The sequence below is a fragment of the Geotrypetes seraphini genome, chromosome 1, assembly GCF_902459505.1.
Source record: "Geotrypetes seraphini chromosome 1, aGeoSer1.1, whole genome shotgun sequence".
In the NCBI taxonomy this organism is placed as follows: domain Eukaryota; kingdom Metazoa; phylum Chordata; class Amphibia; order Gymnophiona; family Dermophiidae; genus Geotrypetes; species Geotrypetes seraphini.
Window position 1 is genome coordinate 232,514,285 of NC_047084.1, and position 22,031 is coordinate 232,536,315.

General features: G+C 44.2%; 1 protein-coding gene across 9 annotated transcripts in view; it reads right to left on the minus strand.

The window, feature by feature from the left end:
- PCDH7 (protocadherin 7) overlaps window positions 1–22,031 on the minus strand; it is a 922,726-nt gene that overhangs the window by 105,610 nt on the left and 795,085 nt on the right. For 2 of the 9 annotated variants that reach the window (XM_033947780.1, XM_033947772.1), the window contains one exon: window positions 21,909–22,031. The exons of 6 other annotated variants lie outside the window; for them this stretch is intronic. In XM_033947780.1, coding sequence (XP_033803671.1) covers window positions 21,909–22,031 — 123 coding nt within the window. Of the gene's footprint in view, window positions 1–14,499; window positions 14,551–21,908 lie in introns of those variants that run through there. One more of the 9 variants, XM_033947848.1, reaches the window with a different exon arrangement.

Below are 22,031 nucleotides of genomic sequence, written 5' to 3' on the forward strand. Positions count from 1 at the left end.
AATCATAAGTGTTCGAGGCTTGAGTGGTTAAGGCAGAGCTTATAGGAATGGGGCAGGGAGAGTGACAAAACTCACTGGAATGGGATGGGGAAATTGAGTACCTGCAGGGATGGGGATAAATTTGTCCCTGTGTCATTCTCTAACATCTTTTTTAGAATCCTGCTAAGCACCTTTCTCTTCGGCACTGATTTTGGGCGCCATATATAGAATATGGCTAGAACTAAATAACGATGTCTTAACAAGGGACCCCTTAAAAACTCCTAAATAAAAGCCAGTAAGGCCCATATTCTATAAATAGTGCCTTAAGTTTGGTGCTGGTATGGGCCCTACTGGCGCATAACTTAAGTTGAAAACACTGTTTTTAAAAATTTTAAGTGACTTAAAAAATATAGGCCAGCACCTTAAAAAACAGTGCCTGAATCGTGTCTACGGTAATTTGTGAAACTGCAACAGAACTCATGGCAGACATTTTTCATTGTGGCTCTCATGGGGCAGGAGTGTAGGACGATCGCTGCTGCCCCGCTTCATCATTAGACCACCAGGGCTTTAAAGGTAAGCTCTGCAGGGGTCAGGGAGGTAGGGGTGGTGTAGAGTCAGCCAGGACAGGACACAGAAAGAATTGTCCTTGTCTTGGCTCACCGCTGGACCACCAGGGCTTCAGGCAGGTCCATGGGAGGCCTGCAACAGGTCTAGGTGGGGGAGGAGGGTGAGCACAGATCCGAGGTCCCATATATAAACCAAGACCCCCCATTTTGGGGGCAATTTTTTGGGCCCAAAAATCTTGGTTTATATTCAAGTATATATGGTACGTGCCAAAAAGAATAAACATTGATGACCTAATTTTATAAAAGATATGCAAAAATGACAATCTGGCCCTTATACTGTTATTTATCACACCTCTAGGATACCTAAATGCACAACACATAAAAAGAGGCATGAGGGGGTAATTTTATATAGTCGTCTAGTTTTAGGCACTATTCTATCTATATAATAAAACCGTAGGCGGCGCATGCGCAGTCTTATCGGCGTGCTTCCATGATCCGTATGTCCGTGGCCGCCAAGACTGCAGCATGCCCCGCGCTTACTACGGCCCCATGCGCAGCTCAGTTCGGCACGGCGGTTTCCCCAGATAGGGGAAGTCGAAAAACTCACTCCCGACGCGCAGCTGAGTTCGGCACGGCGATTTCCCCGGTTTCCCCAGATAGGGGAAGCCGAACTGCTCACTCCCGTCTCAGCGGCCTGCACATCGACGATTCAACCCCCTCCCCCCCCCCCCGGGGCTGCCTAAAGAAACAAAGTTTCACGGTGCTTGGCCCGCCAAACAATTCCTGCTGTTGCCGAAATTTGCCCCACCGTTCCTTCCCTTCCTCCATCAGGTCAGTTCAACTCCGCCTATGTTAAAAGGAGCTGCTTTGAAATTGGAGCCCTGCCGCCACCGTAACACGTTCCTCTCTGCCAAGGCAGAGGGGAAAGTGCTACGGCAGTGGCAGGCCTCCGATTTCGACGTGGCTCCTTTTAACATTGGTGGATTCACTGCACCTGATGGAGGGAGGGAAGGAAAGGTGGTTGTGCGGCGCGGGAAGGGGGCCCCAAGGGACTAAGTTGGCCGGTAGTGCTGTTTTTCCATGAAGGAGGAACACGTGAAAAGAAAACAAAATAAAGAAAACGTTGGCCCCCGCCGAAGAAGTGGAATGTGGAGGAGGGGCGCGAGGAGCCGGAGAGCTGCATGTAAGTGTGTGCGCGCGCGTGTGTATAGCCAAGGAGGAAGTGCAGCAGGAGCAAGGAGGTGGGGAGAGTGGATTTCCCCTACTTGGATGTCAGTAAAAGCTTTGGTCCTGTGATCCTCACTCTTTTCCTGGGGCTACTGCTGGACAGAGGGGGAGCAGGACATAAAGGAGAAGAGCTACTGCTGGACAGGGGGAGGAGGGAATGGGAGGGGTGCTGCTGGACAGGGGGAGATAAAAGGAGAAGGGCTACTGCTATATGGGGGGAGCAGGGAAAGGGGGAGAGGTGTTGCTGGACAGGGAGGAGGTAAAAATAAGGGAGAAGGGCTGCTAGCACCCGTTAATGTAACGGGCTAAACAACTAGTATAATAATAATAATAATAATAATTTTATTTCTTATATACCGCCAAAGCCATAGTACTTCGAGGCGGTTTACAACGAAGAAGGGCTGGACAATCAGCGAAAATGGTACAATGTTACAATCAGATAAAATTAGGTGGTAGAGAAAAAAATGGTACAACAGAAAGAAAAAATGGTACAACAGAGAGAAAAAAATGGTACAACAGAGAGAAAAAATGGTACAAACAGAAAGAAAGATGGGTACAATTATGGTAATGAAATGGTACAGTGAAGAAGGTCAAGACAATCTGCGTAAAGGGCATAGAGAGATAGAGGGCCAGGGTGGGCATAGGGTCTTAGGGTATGAATCGGGTGAAAAGATTAGTTTTTAGTAGTTTCCTGAAGTTTAAGTAGGATGAAGAGCGTGTCAGCTAGTGCGGTGCTAAGTGTGGTTCTATAAAAGTTAAGCGCACATTACAGAATTAAAGTTAGGCATTCTAACTTTTAGGTGTACTGTATTTATGCCAAGGTTTTTGTGGCCTAAAAGCGGCACCTAATTTTTGTGCACAACAGCACATAAGTCAAAACACAAGCCTATCTCAAAAATATGTCCACAATCTGCCCCTAACCATGCCCACTTTAAACTACACGCTTGACCGCAGAGATCAAGGTGGCATCGGGAGCGGACACTTGAACGAACTGAGCTGCTGATCTCACCTGGTGCTACATTTGCAAATCTCTTTCTCAGCAGCGATATGGGGAAGAGAAAGGGAGTCTCCAACTTTGCCCCTCTAGCGGTGGAGTCCCCCCAATGATTGGTTCAGATGACATTTATGAGCGTCTTTGCCCGTTCGGGTGAAGTGACCCGAACTACCTCGGGAAGAACCCAGAATTTAGGGGAGGACCTTAGCGCAGCGAACCGGGCTTCGTTAAGCCCAGAGCAGAGGCTGGTTCCTCCCCAACCTGGAAGTACTCGAATGCAGGGAGCATCTGGAGTCCTGCAGCCCTCAGAGGGAGAGCTCAACCCCAGTACAGGAGGGACACTTCCACTGAACCCTTTGGAAGAAGGTGGAGATGGAAATTATCAGCAGTCTCCCTGCAACAGAGTGAAGAAGGTGAGAGGTGCTTCGGGAGGGATTGCTATCAGTTTTGGGGAGATGAAGGAACCAGAGAAAATAGATATGGAGGCGCTGTGGCTGGCCATATCAGTCATGGACTTTAACCTTAAATTGAGTCTTTCTACTATTAAAACAGATTGCAAAACTGTCTTTTCTAAGGTGGAACAACAGGGGGTACTTCTAATTAATTTGAGTGAAAAGGAGAAACAAGAAAATAATTTGAATGAAGTAAAGATAGTACAAATGGAACTGGTCAAAGAGAGATCTTATGTTTCTCACAAGATGGATAACTTTGAAAACCAACTGAGGAAAAATAACAAGATTTTTGAACTTGGTCCAAAGTATCCTATTGTATCACCAGTTGAGATAGCTAGAAAATATTTCCGTGAAACTTTGGCCATTCCATCAGAAAATTTACCTCCAATTGTCAGTGCTTATTATTTGAATATAAAGAAACCACAAGGGGAATATACTCCATTAGAAATGTCAGTAGATAGAGCAATGGACATGAATTTGTCTTCATTTCTGGAAAATTCCCTTGAAGTTGTCACTGATAGAACTACTATGCTGTTAACCTTAGCCTTGGAAAGCGACAGGGAATTTATCCTCCGTTTGTATTTTCGTCACATAAATGATAAGTTTTTAGACTCCAATGTTCGTATTTTTCCAGATTTTGCTCAGAAACCTAGAGACATAGGAAAGAATTCTTGGCCTTGAGGCCAAGAGTTCTTGCTCTGGGGGCTACATTTTTTGTTAAATTTCCTGCAAAGATAACAATTTTATTTTATTTGAGCCTAAACAACTTTTAGAATTTATTGGATCAAAAGAAAAGCTGGTAACCACGTCTAATGATGTATGACCTCCCATCCGGCTATAGCACAGGAAATCTAGTGCCCTGACTTTAAGTTAATGTATGCTAATTCTAAGTGAAAGTTTATTTCCTTTCTTGATCCTCATTATTGTGGACTAAATAAGAGTTAATTAGTTTCCTTTATATACTATACTATATGTATTTCTTAGATCTGTAGCAAGTAGCAAAATGCAATGCTTGTATGTAAATAATAGGAAGGAACCGTATATGCTGGGAGGAGAGAAGCTGATATGCACGGACAGGGAGAGGGACCTTGGGGTGATAGTGTCCAAAGATCTAAAGGCGAAAAAACAGTGTGACAAGGCAGTGGCTGCTGCCAGAAGGATGCTGGGCTGTATAAAGAGAGGCGCAGTCAGTAGAAGGAAGAAGGTGTTGATGCCTCTGTACAGGTCATTGGTAAGGCCCCACTTGGAGTATTGTGTTCAGTTTTGGAGACCGTATCTGGCGAAGGACATAAGAAGACTTGAGGCGGTCCTGAGGAGGGCGATGAAAATGATAGGAGGCTTGCGCCAGAAGACATATGAGGAGAGACTGGAAGCCCTGAATATGTATACCCTAGAGGAAAGGAGAGACAGGGGAGATATGATTCAGATGTTCAAATACTTGAAGGGTATTAACGTAGAACAAAATCTTTTCCAGAGAAAGGAAAATGGTAAAACCAAAGGACATAATTTGAGGTTGAGGGGTGGTAGATTCAGGGGCAATGTTAGGAAATTCTACTTTACGGATAGAGAGCTGCACGGGAATGGGGATGACGGGAATCCCGCGGGACCCGCGGGGATCCCACGGGTTCCCCCTTTGGGTCACGGGGATCCCGTGGGGACGCCCCCTAGGGTCGCGGGGATCCCATGGGGACACCCCCTAGGGTCGCGGGGATCCCGTGGGGACGCCTCCGAGGGTCGCGGGGTTCCTGCGGGGTTGGATCGCAGTGCATTCGAGCCGCGAGGGTAGTCTCCTCCTCCTTACCTGCACTGTCGCAGCACACAGCCGAACGGAAGTCTTCCCGATGTCAGCGCTGACGTCGGAGGGAGGGCTTAAGCAAAGCCCTCCCTTCCTCCGACGTCAGCGCTGACATCAGGAAGACTTCCGGTCGGCTGTGTGCGGCAGGGCAGGTAGGAAGAAGGCAATGGCGAACGAAAGAGGGGGGAGGGGGCAGTCCGCCCCGAAGAATGTGCACAGCCGGTCAGGTCCCCCGATCGACCGACAACAGGCCCGGCCGACAAACCTCCCTGCCCTGTAGCCGCAAATCTATATTACCTCTTACAGCAGCTTCAATACTCCAGCTGCTGTAAGAAGGTAATTTAGATTCGCGGCTACAGGACAGGGAGATTTGTCCGACCGGGCCTGTTCTGTTGTCGGTCGGGTGCGGAAACGCCACAAAGGTAAGGGGCAGGGAGGGAGGAAAGGTGGAGTGGAGAAGAAAAGACGCTTAAGGGGGGAGAAGGCCGCTGAAAGCACTGGGGAAGACAAAGGGGTGGAGAAGGACGCTGAAAGGACATGGGGTAAACGGGAGGAGGGGGGGAAGGATGCTGAAAGCACATGGGGAAGACAGAGGGGGGTGAAGGACCCTGAAAGCACTGGGGAAGACAAAGGGGTGGAGAATGCCACTGAAAGGACATGGGGAAAACAGGGGTGGAGAAGGCCACTGAAAGGAAATGGGGAAAACAGGGGGGGAGAAGGCCGCTGAAAGGACATGGGGGAGAAGGCCGCTGAAAGGACATGGGGAAGACAGAGGGGGGAGAAGGACGCTGAAAGGACATGGGGAAGGCAGAGGGGGGAGAAGGATGCTGCCTGACAGGATATGGGGAAGATGGTGGGGGAGAAGGACACTGGAAGGCAATGGGGAAGAGGGAATGGGGAGAAGACCCTGGCAGGGAAGAAGACAGAGGTGCCAGACTATGGGTGGAGCGGAGGGAAAAAGATGGGTGCCAGACCAATTTGGGAGGGGGGAGAAAGGGAGAGGCACAGTAACAGAGCAAATGGAAGACACAGAGAGAAGAGAGGCAGTGGATGGAAGGAATTGAATGAGAATATGAAGAAAGCAGAAACCAGGCAACAAAGGTAGGAAAAAAAATTCTTTTTTTTTTTTTTTGCTTAAGGATAAAGTAGTATATTAGTTGTGTTGATAAAAATTTATAAACATTAGAGGTAGAAACCCGTTTACAAAGTATGTATTCTTCCCAATTAATATTTCCAAATTAATAAAGTCTTTTAGCTTATTTTTAAATGGGTTTCTACCAGAGCCTTTAATTCAGTAGCATAATTAAATGAAATAACTATTTCTGTAGTTTATAGGGACGGGCGGGGACGTAGGGGATTCCTCGCGGGGACGGGCGGGGATGGAGGGATTCCTCGCGGGGACGGGTGGGGACGGAGGGATTCCTCGAGGGGACGGGTGGGACTTTGGCGGGGACGGGTGGGATTTCTGTCCCCGCGCAACTCTCTATTTACGGAGAGGGTAGTGGATGTCTGGAATGCGCTCCCGAGTGAGGTAGTGGAGTAAAACTGTGACTGAGTTCAAAGAAGCGTGGGATGAACACAGAGGATTTAGAATCAGAAAATAATATTAAATATTGAACTAAGGCCAGTACTGGGCAAACTTGCACGGTCTGTGTCTGTATATGGCCATTTGGTGGAGGATGGGCTGCGGATGGCTTCAATGGCTGGGAGGGTGTAGATGGGCTGGAGTAAGTCTTAACAGAGATTTTGGCAGTTGGAACCCAAGCACAGTACCGGGTAAAGCTTTGGATTCTAGTCCAGAAATAGCTAAGAAGAAAAAATAAAAAAATTTAAATTGAATCAGGTTGGGCAGACTGGATGGACCATTCAGGTCTTTATCTGCCGTTATCTACTATGTATGTTACTATGTAAAATTGAAAATCTTATAAATAAATAAATAAAACTACATGCTTGAGGTTAGGTACCTACCAAAGTGCATAGATAAAAGTGGGCATGGCTAGGGGCGCCAATTATGAGGTGTTATTTGCCAATTTAGTCTATTAATCAATTAATCCCCTTTTTTACAAAAACTTGCTAGCATTTTTAGCACCGGAAGCAGAGGTAAGAGCTCCAACGCTCATAGAATTCCTATGAGCATCAGAGTTGTTACCTCTGCGGCCAAAACTAAAAAATGTGCTACAGTTTTGTATAAAGGGGGTGGAGAGGGGGTTAAGTTAGACATCTATATCAGCTAAGCATACTGATGTAGGCACCGAACATTAGGCAGACTTTATAGCATTTGGGGGTAAGAATATATGTAAATTCCAATATATTAGTCATTACTACAATACAATAAAATCTGGGCATAAATTCTAATTAGTGCCAATAATTGCTTGTTAATTGGCAATTATCAGCGCTGATTGATGTGTGTATGCAATTCTGCAGTGCACACAGATTTTTGCACACAACTTTAGTCTCAGTATACAGAATCCGGAGGTAAATACATGCAAATTTGTGTTAACAAAGCTCTGCCTTATGAAATTACTCTTCATGGCCCTGATTCTATAAACGGTGCCTAACTTCTAGGCTCTGAGGAGTGCAATTTTCAATCACCCACTAAGTGCCGTTTAGGCATTGAAACCTTAGCCACACTCTCATTTATGTAAGGGTTTTCTTGGCCTATATTAGTGCGCCTAATCAAACCATGCCCAAAATCAACCCAGAATCCGCCCATAACCACGTCTACTTTCTGGTAGAGTAGAAGCCTACCTCAAAGTGGTTAGTGCTTACCGAGTTAGGCACCTACCAGCTAATTAATCTCCCACCCCCCACCCCCCCTTTTACAAAACCGTGAAAGTGGTTTTTAGTGCCAGCCAATGCTCTCAATGCTCTGTGCTGCTCCCAGTGCTCATAGAGTGACTTTGAGTGTTGTGAGTAGCACAGAACATTCAGAGTGCTGACTGACACTAAAAAAGGTTTTGTAAAAGGAGGGTAATTTTTAAAATTCTTTTAAAATTGTTTTTTTAATGGTGCTTTTCAATTAACAGTGCCAATTAATCCAAATTGAATAATTAAGGGCTCATTTTACTAAGTAGTGTAAGAGTATTTTACTGAGAGCCGGTGAGGTAAATGCTCCGACACTCATTGAATTCCTTTTAGCGTTGGAACATTTACCTCACTGGCTTGCAATAAAATGCTCATATACTGCTTAGTTAGGTGCCTAGATTGGCTAGGCACACTGATCTAGGCGCCTAACTCCAGGCTTTGTTTATAGAATCTGGGCCCATATCTCTTTAGGCCTACTTTGCATGTACATTTATTCCCCAGAAAATATTTAAGAGCCCACTTCAGTTATCAGGGTCAGGCTGGATTAAAGGATAGGCCCAGTAGGCACAGGCCCTAGGGCCCAAAATGGTTAGGGGAACTTGCCGATGTGCTGCTTTAGGGCCTCACCCTAGTTAGATTTGCCGGCAGCAGCAGCAACATCATCATTGTCCCGGCTCCCTCACCCTCGACCTGACCCTCCTATCTCTTCCTCCCTCCCATCACAAGACTCTCAATAGAACCGCTGTACTCTAAGCAGGCTGCTATGCAGCTTTCTCCTGCCGGTGATTCCCATTGGTGTGTCAGTGTTGACGTCATCAGAAGTAATCACCGGCAGGAGAAAGCCATGAAGCAGCCTGCTTAGAGTACTGCGGTGCTGTTTAGAGTCTCGCGATGGGAGAGAGGGAGGGAGGGAGAGATAGGAGGGTTGGGTCGGGGGAGGGTAGCAGTTTGTCCTGGGTGCTCTGCCTGGCGTCATGAACTTCTTCGGCTAGCAACAGCATTTACAATTCGCTGCTGTTGATGGCTTTCTGACCTTCCTCTCTGCCGGGTCCAGCCTACTTCCTGTTTCCATGAAGACAGGACCTGACAGTGAAGAAAGCCTGAAGCCAGCAACAGCAGCAAATTGTGAATGCTGTTGCTGCCTGAAGAGGTTCATGATGACAGGCCTTGGGTGACAGGAGGAAAGGGAGCAGAGGGGGAGAGACTTGCTGCACCCAACTGTAGGGAGAAAGAGAGGGAGAAGGAAGATGAGGGAGGGAATGAAAGGAGATGCCAGGGCTTGGAAGGAAGGGAGGGAGGAAGAGATGCCAGGGCATGGAGGGAAGGAGGAAAGTATGCCAGACCAAGGGGGAAAGGAAGGAGGAGATGTCAGAGCATGGAGAGATGGAAGAAAAGGAAAGGAGACAGATGCCAGAGAATCAGGGAAAAGAAGATACAAGACCATGGGGTGGGAAGGAAAGAAAGGAGAAGAGAGAGATGCCAGAGAATAGGGGACAGGTGATGATAGAGAAAGAAAAATGGAGAGGTGGCAGAGCTGAAATCAATCATGTACAAAGGAGAGAACAGTTAGACAGGATAGACAGTTTATGGAAGGAGCATAGAAAGAGGGAAGATGCCATATGGAACGGGGAGAGGGCAACTGGATGGAAGGGGCAGGGAGAGAGAGGGCAGACAGTGGATGCAGGGGCTGATGCTGCATGAAAGACAGAGAGAGGACAGATGCTGGCTAGAAAAAAGAGAGTGAAGACAAGATGATAAAAGCAGAAATGACAAAAGGTAGAAAAAATTTATTTTTGTTGCTTTAGAATAAAATAGTATTGTAGTTGTATTGACAAAACTTTTATAAGCAGAAAATAAGGTAATCTTTTTATTGAACTAATTTTAATACATTTTTTACTAACTTTTAGAGACCAAAACCCCATTTCTCAGGTCAGGAGAGTATAATGTAACAGCAGTATACTATATTGACCTAAAGAAGGAGGCTATAGCCTCAGAAAGTTAATTGAAAAATGGATTAGTCCAAGAAAATTGTATATTCTTATTTTCAATTTTTGTTTTATTTCTATTTGTTAATTTGTAAAGTGATGATTGTCAGTATTCTCAAATTTACATCTGCTATATTTGTATTTTGCAGAGTATTAGGGGAATATGTGTCATTGTTTCTGTGGTGTTTCACTGAATGCAGTTTGGCTTCTTGGTGGTTTAGTTTAACCTTTATCAACATATTTCTATTTTTAGTTTGTGATTACTTATTCCATATTGGGTGAGGGTGTATCTGTGTTCTGAGTGTATGAAAGACATAGTTTTCTGTTAGCGTTTACTAGCCTTGTTTGGTGAAATGCATTGGGCATGGTTCTTGGAGCACCTTGAATAAACCTGATTTGAATCTCCTTATTTTCTCCCGATAGATAGATAGAGGATTACTATATAGGTCCTGGACCTGATGGGCCGCCACGTGAGCAGGCTGCTGGGCATGATGGACCTCTGGTCTGACCCAGCAGAGACACTGCTTATGTTCTTATGTTCTTACTGCTTGCCTTGTTGTTTCATTAGAAGTTAACATACATGGAGTGGAACGTACTAGAGGAGTTACAAATTTGGTTGTTTATACATACATATGGGTTACAGTTGGTTGGTGTAGAGTGAGGCAGTTGAGAGGTGTTGTAAACTTGGTTATTAATATAGACATTTCAGATAGTATTACTGCTTTACAATATATTTAAACACTTTTATATACATATGGAAAGAGTTCAGAGTTAAAGTCCTGGGTAAGTAGGTGGGACGAGAAGGAAGGGGGATTTGTTCAGAGATGTTTGGGGGTTGCATAGAAGAAAAACTGCACTGATATGCTAATCTTTGTTTGTTTTGAATTAAAAAAAAGAAATAGAAGTGAATAAGAAAACAGATAAATGGGGGCGGGCGTATGGGTGGGGCAGGACATAGGGGCCCTCGACTAATTAATCCTGCCCTGATCAGGGTACAAAATGTTTGTACAATCTGATGTCATGTTTTAGGAGTGTTGTTCCACACTCCTAAAACATGACATCAGATTGTTCTCCCAGATAAAGTATTTATGTGGTTGTTTTTTTAAACGCCAACTCATATTTACCTTCATTCAGAACTGGCTTTTACACCAGTGATGCCCCGTGTAGCAACCACTAGCAGAGAAGCAAGGACTTCCCTGCGCACTGCACGGTGATAAACCATCAGAGTCACTCAAAGGCCTGGTGCCTCATGCAGCTGCACAGGATTCGCTCCCTTCTAAAGCTCAGCCTGCCTTCATTTTCATTCCACTTTGGTCTTCCATGCTGGTCTGATCTCGCTAGCATTCTTAGCACATACTGCTGCTGTACTAACATCTGTTGGCAAAGTCACGGCTCTGAGCCAGCATTTAAACAGTGAATCCTTTTCTCTTTGTTGTGAGTTTTCTTATGGCCAGAAATGGCATGCTGGAAACATAAGACAAATCTATTTAGTGTTTAGAATTTTATGAGCAAATATCTTTTGAAAATAATTTAAGTGATTCATTAGGCATTCTCCATTGCCCTTCACAATGTTTTTGTGTGCATAGAACTGTCATTTAGTATAGTACACTATCTTTTTCTGCTGGTGGGTCATAACCCATCAGCAGGCTGAGGAAAATGCCTGCAGGCCTAACTGACACAGTGTAATGAGGCCATGTCCAGATGCATCTTCAGTCGATAATCTGTTTGCTATAGTCCAGTAAACCTACAACAAAATTCTTTAAGTTAGTATTGTCTCATCTACAGCTAAATAGTCACCAAATTATGCTAATTTTTGAGCCAATCTAACCACTTATTTCCAGTTGATATGCAATGGTTCTTTAGCATATTCGTTCACCTGGAACTCTAGTATTCATGGAACATATGAGGAATAAGTTGATGCAGAATGAAAATTATGCTGGGCTCTTCTTTTCCGTCAGTAACAGAGAAGACAAAAATTCACACTTAACAAACCACTTGCATGAAATATGACGAATGCAGACTATTGATCTATGAATTAGTGAGTAGGCCCCCACCTCTCCTGTAGCAAAAATGTGACTGTCTCAAGAGAAAGGCGACAAAAGTAGCAGATCCAAAATGTTAAAAATAGCCAACTTTCTGTGCCATGGGTATATAAGTAGTCTGAAATGTTGTATGTTTGCTCTTCTGTAACTTTTTTATTTTGTTCATAAAAAAGGATGGGGTTTGGACTGTTGTATTATAAATTTTTTGATCAAATAGAATTCATTAAAACTAAAATGTTATTTCTGTTTTTAAGAAGGGCTTGGACAATTTCCTGGAGGAAACATTCGTAGTCTGTTATTGAGAAAGATATGGGGGGAAGCCACTGATTTTCCTGGATCGGTAGCATGGAATGTTGCTACTCTTTAGGTTTTGGCCAGATACTGGATTGGCCACCGTGAGAATAGGCTACTGGGCTTGATGGACCATTGGTCTGACCCAGTAAGGCTATTCTTATGTTTTTATGACTTTAATCATCTTTTCACAGAGATGGCACAAATTTAACAAGACTGCATATCTCCTGCATAGATGCTAAGCACACACACTAGGTTACACCATTAGGCCATGGCGGAGGAGTGGAGTCCTATTGCTGCTGGAGGCCTGAGCTCTGCTGTTTGCTGCAGAATATAACTGCATGTGGCTGTGGGGGGGAGAATTTAACATGGATCTGTGAAGCTTCCACAGGAAATGTCTGCAAAAACTTAGCTGTACCCGTGGAGAGAAAGAAAACTGCAATGAGATGATTAAGGAGGTGCAGCCCAACCCCTAAGCAGATTCTCCACTAGAAACAAAATGCTGATTCTGTGTACTGGTGGATGAGGCCGAGGGTGGCTGAGTGCGGATGTGCAAGAGTGGGTTGACTGCAGGTAGGAATCCAATTGGCGATCTGAGCCGAGATTGGGTGGGCCTGGGCAGTTTGACCCTGTGTGTAAGAATAGTGAAATAGCAGTTAAGATTGCTAAGAATCACTGTAAACCATCTCAATCGTGGACATCAGACAATTTATATAATGCAATTTGAAATGGTTCAGTTCTGAAAGAAAATGCAGATGGCAAATCTGAATGTTAGAAAATGTTCAGATTGGTTGAAACTGCAAACTGTGAGCAGATTTTTGGCTGGGCGGCCTGCGTGAATTGTTCCAGTTGCTTACTGTTTAAGTCAAGGTCAGACGAAGGCTCGATTAAATAGTATGGGTCAACAAATATGACAGATCATATGAAGTCACTTGTTGTCACCAGACTGGGTTATCAAACTCTGATTGATTGGTTTGTGAGAAAGGTTCCTGGTACAAATATTTCACCAGGGGATAGAACTGCTGTGAAGAGTGCTGAACTATGTCTAGTTGTTGAAGCTGGACTATTGTTCTATGTTGTTGAGAGTTTGGGCTCGAAATTGTTTGCCCAGCAAATGATTTTAATCAGCAGCAATTATGGAAACATAAATGTTGATGATGTATTGTGTGGACATCTAAATAAGGGAAGTGGTCTTCAAATAAAAGGAAGCAACTGCGAGGAGATCAAGAAACAAGTTATGACTAGTTCTATCCATAAAGCTGTGCCGTTCTGCACAGATATGTTGACTGATATCATCAACAAGAATTCTTACAGTGATTTCACTGTGTTTTGGGTGAATAATTGGGTCCTGTAACATGCACTGTATAAATGTATTTTCCAGAGAAGCACACAGCAAAAAAACACAGAGAACTTCATTGACACTACTCTCACAGAACTTGGACTGAATTTGAATGATACACCATGCATGACCTAAAAAGGATCAAATGTTGTGGCTACAACTGCTGCAAAAACTCATGTAGATTGTTTATGTCACTGGCTAAATACTTCCATTGTCACAGCCTTACTAACTGGATAACTATTCCTATTAATTGGTCAAATATGCAAACCAAGCTTCAAGCTTACAGTCCAACTTGCCATAAAGCCTTAAACATGGGAGAGAAACGAAGCCATGGTGTAGCTTGCGTAACATGTTTTCATCAATTTTGGAGAGTTGTGATGTGCTGATTTTGCTGCTGAGGGACAGAAAAAAAGGAACATTTGATTTCCTAAATTGATATTGACCTTTTAAAGGGCATGGTGTCCTTCATGGACATTTTTCTTCCGTTATTTGATATTATTGAATATGCCACTATTCCCACTTTGCAATATTCATTGCTATACTCTTCACACAGCTTGGCAAACAAATCATTCAAACAGTGACTCAATTAGTCTGATGAAAAAAATAATTTTTAGCAACATTAACCAACAAATACTAGAGAGGTTTGACCATACTGCACTTTGTGGCAACATATCTTGATCCAACTTTGTGAAGATTTAGTTTTGTGAAAAACCTAAAGGATCACCAAAGGCAAGAGAAGTCACTGCTTATCCTGGATTGGTGGCATGGAATGCAGCTACTATTTGGATTTTTGCCAGGTACTTGTGACCTGGATTGGCCTCTGTGAAGATAGGATTCAGGGATAGATAGGCCACTGGTCTGATCCAGTAAGGCTATTCTTACGTTCTATATGTTATAAACACATTATAATCAATCACCACCATATCTAGATAACTATTTAATACCTTATTCATCAATATGTACACTTTGCTCTTTACAGCAAAACCTCATAGTAATTCCATCGATTAGGCAAATTGTATATTCATCCACTAGAGATCGTTCTTTTGCAGTCACTGGTCCCCAACTCTGGAATGCCCTGGAACATTTTAAAACAATGCTAAAAACCTTCCTATGATTCATAAAATGAGATAAGGAGCTTTATGGAGACCAGTCTGAAACAAAGAGTACAAAATCAGCTTTAACCCTTCATCTTTCAAATTTCTTGCCTTTATTATTGATATTGTAGTTCTACATTTATCTATATTATTTTAACTATTAGTTTTATATGTAAAAACTACTCTATTTATGGAAGCATTTAAATGATTGTCTATTCAAGATTCATGAGGATATTGCCACTGATATATATAGATGACAAATGTCAGGTATTTTGTCTCTTTGAAGAAACTAGTGCATGTTTTGTGAACCAGATCGAGTCCTTTTTGGGAAAGACCTAGTATATAAAAATAAGGTTAAGATTGGATTGGATTGTTTGCATGAAACTATTGTATATGCCTGTTTGAATCCATTTTATGACTGTATTTTGTAAACCGCCTAGGAATAGGCGGGTACAAAATTTTCTAAATAAATAAATAGATGCTCTTCCATTGAGATATATCAAGTGCTAAATAAACTTGGAAACTTCTTACATTCACATGCTAGCCATTGAATCAACTTGACTCAACTGCCAATGATGTACTGAAGCATTCTCGGCTTCTGCGGAATATGTTACAGATGTCAACTTGAGTGGAACCTTTATGCAAGAAGCTGAAGGTTAATCTATTTGCATGTTGCAGAAGTTCAGAGGCAAGATACCATAATCATTTTCAATCACTTTTATTTTGATTTGCAAGGACTAAGAAAAAATAGATAAATGCACATCACATAGATTTTTTTCTAAGTGTTAACACAAGATGCATAAGTATACCTATAACAATATGTTATGCTTATGCATCTTGTGTTTATTGTATACAGATAGTGCCAGTTTTGTAAACGGGGGAGGGGTTAGTTTGTGATTACATATTCCATACTAGGCGAAGGTGTTTTCTGTGTTCTGTGTGTTTAAAAGATATTGTTTTCTGTTAGGATTGACTGTGCAGGATTGATCTGTACTAGTCTGGCTTGTTTTGTTTTACAGTGGGTGTATTGATGTTGTACTGCTCACTGCAGTATGCAAGATGCTGCCTTTTCCTAGGTACACTCTTATGTGACGTGGATTGTTACTAAAAATCATGTTTTTCATACAGAAGGGGGGGGAGTGTCAAAAAATGATGTGCCCCTGGTGTCACATATGCTAGATACGCCACTGCCCACAAGAACAAATGGTTCTAGCACTTGCACTCATGTGGAGTTAGTACATTCAGGTCAAATAGCACAGTTACTTACCGTAACAGGTGTTATCCAGGGACAGCAAACAGCTATTCTCACATATGGGTGACATAATCGACGGAGCCCGGATGTGGACGCCTCACAAGCAGACTTGCTTGAAGAAACTCGAAGTTTCGAATCGCCCGCACCAAGCATGCGCGAGTGCCTTCCCGCCCAGCGTAGGGCGCGTCTCTTCAGTTCAGATAGCTAGCAGAGTAGCCAACCAGGGGAGGTGGGTGGGTTGTGAGAATAGCTGCCTGCTGTCCCTGGATAACACATGTTATGGTAAGTAACTGTGCTTTATCCCAGGACAAGCAGACAGGTATTCTCACATATGGGTGACCTCCAAGCTAACCAGAATAGGATGGTGGGAGTGTTGGCAATTTAGGAGAATAAATTTTGTAATACTGTTTGGGCAAACTGTTCATCCCGTCTGGAGAAAGTGTCCAGACAATAGTGAGAAGTGAAGGTATGAACCGAGGACCAAGTAGCGGCTCTACAAATTTCCTCAATAGGTGTAGATCTGAGGAAAGCTACTGAAGCTGCCATAGTTCTAACCTTATGGGCTGTGACTTTACTGTGAAGGGGTAATCCAGCTTGGGCATAGCAGAATGAGATACAAGCCGCCATCCAGTTGGAGATGGTATGCTTAGATATAGGATGACCCAACTTATTGGGATCGAAGGAGACAAAAAGTTGAGGAGCAGTTCTGTGTGGTTTGGTGCGTTCTAAATAGAAGGTAAAGCACATTTACAGTCCAGAGTATGAAGAGCAACTTCTCCAGGATGAGAATGAGGCTTTGGAAAAAACACTGGAAGAACAATGGATTGGTTGGGATGAAATTCCGAGACCACTTTAAGAAGGAATTTAGGATAAGTACGAAGAACCACTTTGTCATGATGGAACACTGTGAACAGTGGGTCAGCAACTAAAGCTTTCAGCTCACTAACTCGTTGAGCAAAAGTGAGGGCTATGAGAAACATCACTTTCCAAGTAAGATACTTCAGATGAGCCTTATCAATTGGTTCAAATGGAGGCTTCATGAGTTGAGAAAGGACAACATTGAGGTCCCAAACCACAGGAGGTGGTTTGAGAGGAGGTTTGACATTGAAAAGTCATTTCATGAATTTGGAAACCACTAGATGAGCAGAAAGGGGTTTCCCTTCAATAGGCTGATGGAAAGCCGCAATTGCACTGAGATGGACTCGGATAGATGTAGATTTGAGGCCAGAATTGGATAAGTGCAAAAGATAGTCCAAAACAGAACATAAGAAGGAATGCTGAGGCTCCTTATGATGAGAAAAACACCACGTAGAAAATCTAGTCCACTTTTGGTGATAGCATTGTCTAGTGGTAGGCTTCCTAGAGGCTTCTAAAACATCTCTTACAGATTGAGAAAACTGAAGAGGAGTTATGTTGAGAGGTACCAAGCTGTCAAGTATAGGGACTGCAGGTTGGGATGAAGTAGAGATCCTTGACTCTGTGTAAGCAGAGAAGGAAAACTGGTAGAAGGTATGGCTTCCTGCTGCTGAGTTAAAGTAGAAGGGAGTACCAAGGTTGTCTCGGCCACTGAGGAGCAATTAGAATCATGGTGGCATGATAATTCTTCAACTTGACCAGAGTCTTGAGAATGAGAGGGAATGCATAGAGGAAAAGATTTGACCATTCCAGAAGAAAAGCATCTGCCTCGAGGCGATGAGGAGAGTATATCCTGGAGCAGAATTGAGGCAGTTTGTAGTTGTGGGGAGCTGCAAAGAGGTCTATTTGACGCACTCCCCACAGTGAAAAAATGTGATGAAGAGTGGCAGAATGGAGTGTCCACTCGTGAGGCTGCAGGAGACGACTCAAGTTGTCCGCCAAGCAATTCTTCACCCTTTGAATGTAGACAGCTTTGAGGAAGGTGTTGTGGCGGATTGCCCAGACCCAAACATTCAAAGCTTCTTGACAAAAGGAGGCAGACCCCATCCCTCCTTGTTTGTTGACATAATACAAGGCGACTTGGCTGTCCGTCTGAATGAGGACTACTTGGTTGTGAAGCAGATGTTGAAAAGCACTGAGAGCTTTGAGGATCGCTCTGAATTCCAACAGATTGATATGACACTGACGATCTATACTGGACTATAGGCCTTTAGTACGGAGACCATCGAGATGAGCGCTCCAAGCTTAGGTTGAAGAGTTTGTCATAAGGACATTCTGATGGGGGGGCGTTTGAAAAAGCAAGCCTCTGGAAAGATTGGAAGAGAGCATCTACCAACGGAGAGACTTCTTCAATGAAGGAGTGACTGAGATGTGTTGAGAAGGAGGGTCGCAAACTTGCGTCCATTGAGATGCCAGGGTCCACTGAGGAAGTCTGAGGTGAAGTCTGGCAAAAGGAGTCACATGCACTGTGGAGGCCATGTGACCCGGAAGTACCATCATGTGTCTCGTTGAGATGGAAGAGCGGGAAGACACTGTATGACAGAGTTGAAGAAGAACTTCCAGACGTTGTTGTGGAAGGAATGCTCTGAGTTGGACAGTGTCCAGAACAGCTCCAATGAACTGTAGATTCTGTGAGGGCTGAAGTTGAGATTTGGGAAAGTTGATTATGAATCCCAGACTTTGTAGGAACCAGGTAGTCTGTTGGGTCGCTACAATAACCCCTTGAGATGTGGAATCTTTGATGAGCCAGTCGTCTAGGTAGGGAAATACCTGAAGACCATGATTTCTTAGAGCTACTGCTACCACTACCAGGCACTTGGTGAACACTCTGGGAGACGAAGCCATGCCGAAGGGTAGTACTCTGTATTGAAAATGCAGATTCCCCACCCGAAAGCTGAGATAATGACGGGAGGCCGGATGAATGGGGATATGAGTGTAGGCCTCCTTGAAATCCAGAGAGCATAACCAGTCGCTCTGCTTGAGAAGGGGATAAAGGGATGCCAGGGACAACATGCAAAACTTTTCTTTGATTAGAAATTTGTTGAGAGCCCTGAGATCTAGAATGGGTCGCAGATCGCTCATCTACTTCAGAACAAGGAAGTAATGGGAGTAAAACCCCCTGTTCTGCTGTTCCAAGGGAACTGGTTCGATGGCATGGAGGCGAAGCAGAGCTTGAGCTTCCTGAAGAAGAAGGACAATCTGGGATGGATTGGAAGGATACTCTCTTGGAGGAATCTCTGGTGGAATCTGAGAGAAATGAAGAGAATATCCTTCCCTGATGATGGAAAGTACCCAGAGGTCGGATGTAATTATCATCCATCGGTGGTAGAAATGATGGAGACAACCTCCTATAGGGGGAAAATGAGATAGAGGAGGTTATGCTCTGTTTTAAACAGTCAAAAAGGCTGAGTAGCCTTAGGTGCAGCAGAAGGTTGAGGTTTCTGTTGTATCTGAGGCTGCTGTTTCTTTAGAGGGCGATTATAAGGAGCCGTCCTCGGAGTAAAACGCCACTGATAGATAGGAGCAGGGCGTGCAGGTTTTGCAGGAGCTGGCTTCGGCTTGGGTCTGACAATAGAAGCAAAGGATTTCTCATGGTCAGACAATTTCTTGGTGGCTGCCTCGATGGATTTATCGAAGAGGTCATTGCCGTCACAAGGGATATTAGCCAAGCGGTCTTGAAGATTAGGGTCCATGTCAATGGTACGAAGCCAAGCAAGACGACGCATAGCCACAGAACAAGTAGCTGCCTAGGCAGACAACTCGAAGGCATCGTAAGATGACTACAGGAGATGCAATCTGAGTTGGGATAAAGAAGCCAGGACTTCTTGAAATTCAAAATGCTTTTGAGTATCCAGATAAGTTAAAAACTTTGGCAATAGAGAAATAAGAAATTCAAAATAAGTGATGAATTGAAAATTATAATTGAGGACTTTAGAGGACATCATGGCATTTTGATAGATGCGACGTCCGAATTTGTCCATAGTTTTCCCTTCCATTCCAGGAGTAATGGTGGCATATACCTTGGAAGGATGGGACCTCTTTAAGGAGAACTCGACAAGCAGGGATTGATGAGATAACTGTGAGTTGTCAAACATAAGAATATTACATAAGAACATAAGAAACGCCTTCACCGGATCAGGCCCTAGGTCCATCTATTCCAGCGACCCGCACACGTGGAGGCCAAGCTAGGTGCACAGTTTTATACCTAGAGTCCAATTTTCCTGGAACAGCTGGTATGGAAAAAGGTGTTTCCATGCATCGACCAAAAGTCTGATTCAAAAGCTTATGAAGTGGAAGTTTAAGAGACTCTGCTGGAGGTTGAGGAAGATGCATGACTGAGATACTCCTTAGAGTATTTGGAGCCAGTATCTAATTGAAGGTCCAAGTTCACAGCCACCTGACGAAGAAAAGATGAGAAAGATAGCTGATCTGCCAATGCTTTGCCTCGAGAAGGACTCAAGGACGTCAAGGCAGCCTGGGTCGAAGATGAAGCTTCGGCAGGAAAAAAGGCATCAAAGGAATATGGTGACTTGGACGAGGCAATCGAAACCGGGACATCCTCGAGGTACGGCATTGGAGACCTCGAATGAGGAGTCAGTGGTCTAGTCGAGGTTCGAGTAAATTGAGGCTTAATGGAAGAAGGTCTTTCTTTAGAAGAAGATCTATGCCTGGAAGGATGCCTCGAAGAAGGCCTCGATCATTGATGAGAACTATGCCTGGAAGCAGATCTCGAAGATCGAGGAGACTTCGCCTCGGAGATGGAAGCAGACGATGGTATCAACGAATGTATGGGACTTGAGGCTGCAGATCGAAGCTCCAGAGGCTTAGTGGAGGAACCTCGATGCACTCCCAAAGACTCTGCTCCTTGTATAGAGTGTGAGGATTCCTTCCGAGGCATTTGCAAAGAATCTGCTCCTTGCTGTATATGCACTGATGCCAGACTAGATACTTGCAGAGACTCTGCTCCCTGCAGAGAGTGTGGAAGGTCAGCCTGAGGCAGTGGAAGCAGCTCGACCTTGTGGGAGACTGCTGAATGCCCAGGCTGGATAAGAAGAAGAAGCTTCGGTCCCATATTAGTAAGGAACTGAATGAACTACTTCTCCAACATGGTCTGGAAAGAAGCCGGCAAGGATGGATCCGCGTCTGAAACCGGACCACCTGCCTTGGCTGGAGGTTCCTTTGAGGTAGTGTGAGTGTGCTTCGACTTGGAAGTCTTAAGCACTTTAATCACTACCGCTGGAACCGACTGCTGAGCTATCTGATCTGAGGAAACAAGGGAAGATACAGCAGATGTTGTCAAAGAAAGAGCCGCTGCAAATGACGAAGATCTGATGAGGCTCGAGGTGGAAGCAGTAGAAGCAGGAGGAACTTCGGTAGGAGTCGAGGCCGAGGTTGCCTTTGAAGTTGAGGGATCAGTAGAAGATTCCATCTCGAAGAGCTCATCCACCAAAATTCAACGATGATTGAAAGCTCGAGGCTGGAGCATTTGACAGCGCAGGCATGATCTAAGATGATGTTTAGGCCCAAGGCACTTGAGGCAGCGACGGTGTGAGTCCGTAAGAGAGATCGCGTGCTGACACTTGTCACACTTCTTGATGCCCGTGACAGGCCAGGACATAGAAGTGAAAATATCAAAGCCCTCAGGCTGCGGCCGAGCAGCCTGTCCCGGAAAACGAACGGAAGAAGAAATTAAAAAAAAAACAAAAAAAACTGAAAATAAAATAAAGAAAATAAGGAAAAAAATAATAAACCGCGGTTCAGAGAAGGCACAAGTAACAAAGTTAACGCAGAGAGTCAAAGACGGACTTCTCGGCTCCACGGAAAACTGAGAACTGAGGAGACACGCCCTACGCTGGGCGGGAAGGCACTTGCGCATGCGCGGTGCGGACAACTCGAAACTTTGAGTTTCTTCAAGCAAGTCTGCTTGTGAGGCGTCCGCATCCGGGCTCCGTCGATGACATCACCCATATGTGAGAATACCTGCCTGCTTGTCCTGGGATAACAATTATACAGTATACTGAGACTGGAAGCATGTTCATATACTCTGACTGCAAATTATGAATACTGTAATTAAATTTATTGGCTTCTGCCAGGTTCCTAAGTGTAAAGAGTAGACTGCATGCGGACAATGATTACTCCTGCTTAAATACGAGATAAAAACTTTCTTCTTACCTTTTTTCCTGCTTGGGCAACTCTTTCTTAGAAGCCTTCCTTTCTCCTTCTTCTCTCTTGCTATGTGATAAGGGCTACCCTTGCTCCCAGAGCTCATGATGCCTTTCCTGCAGCCTTGCACAC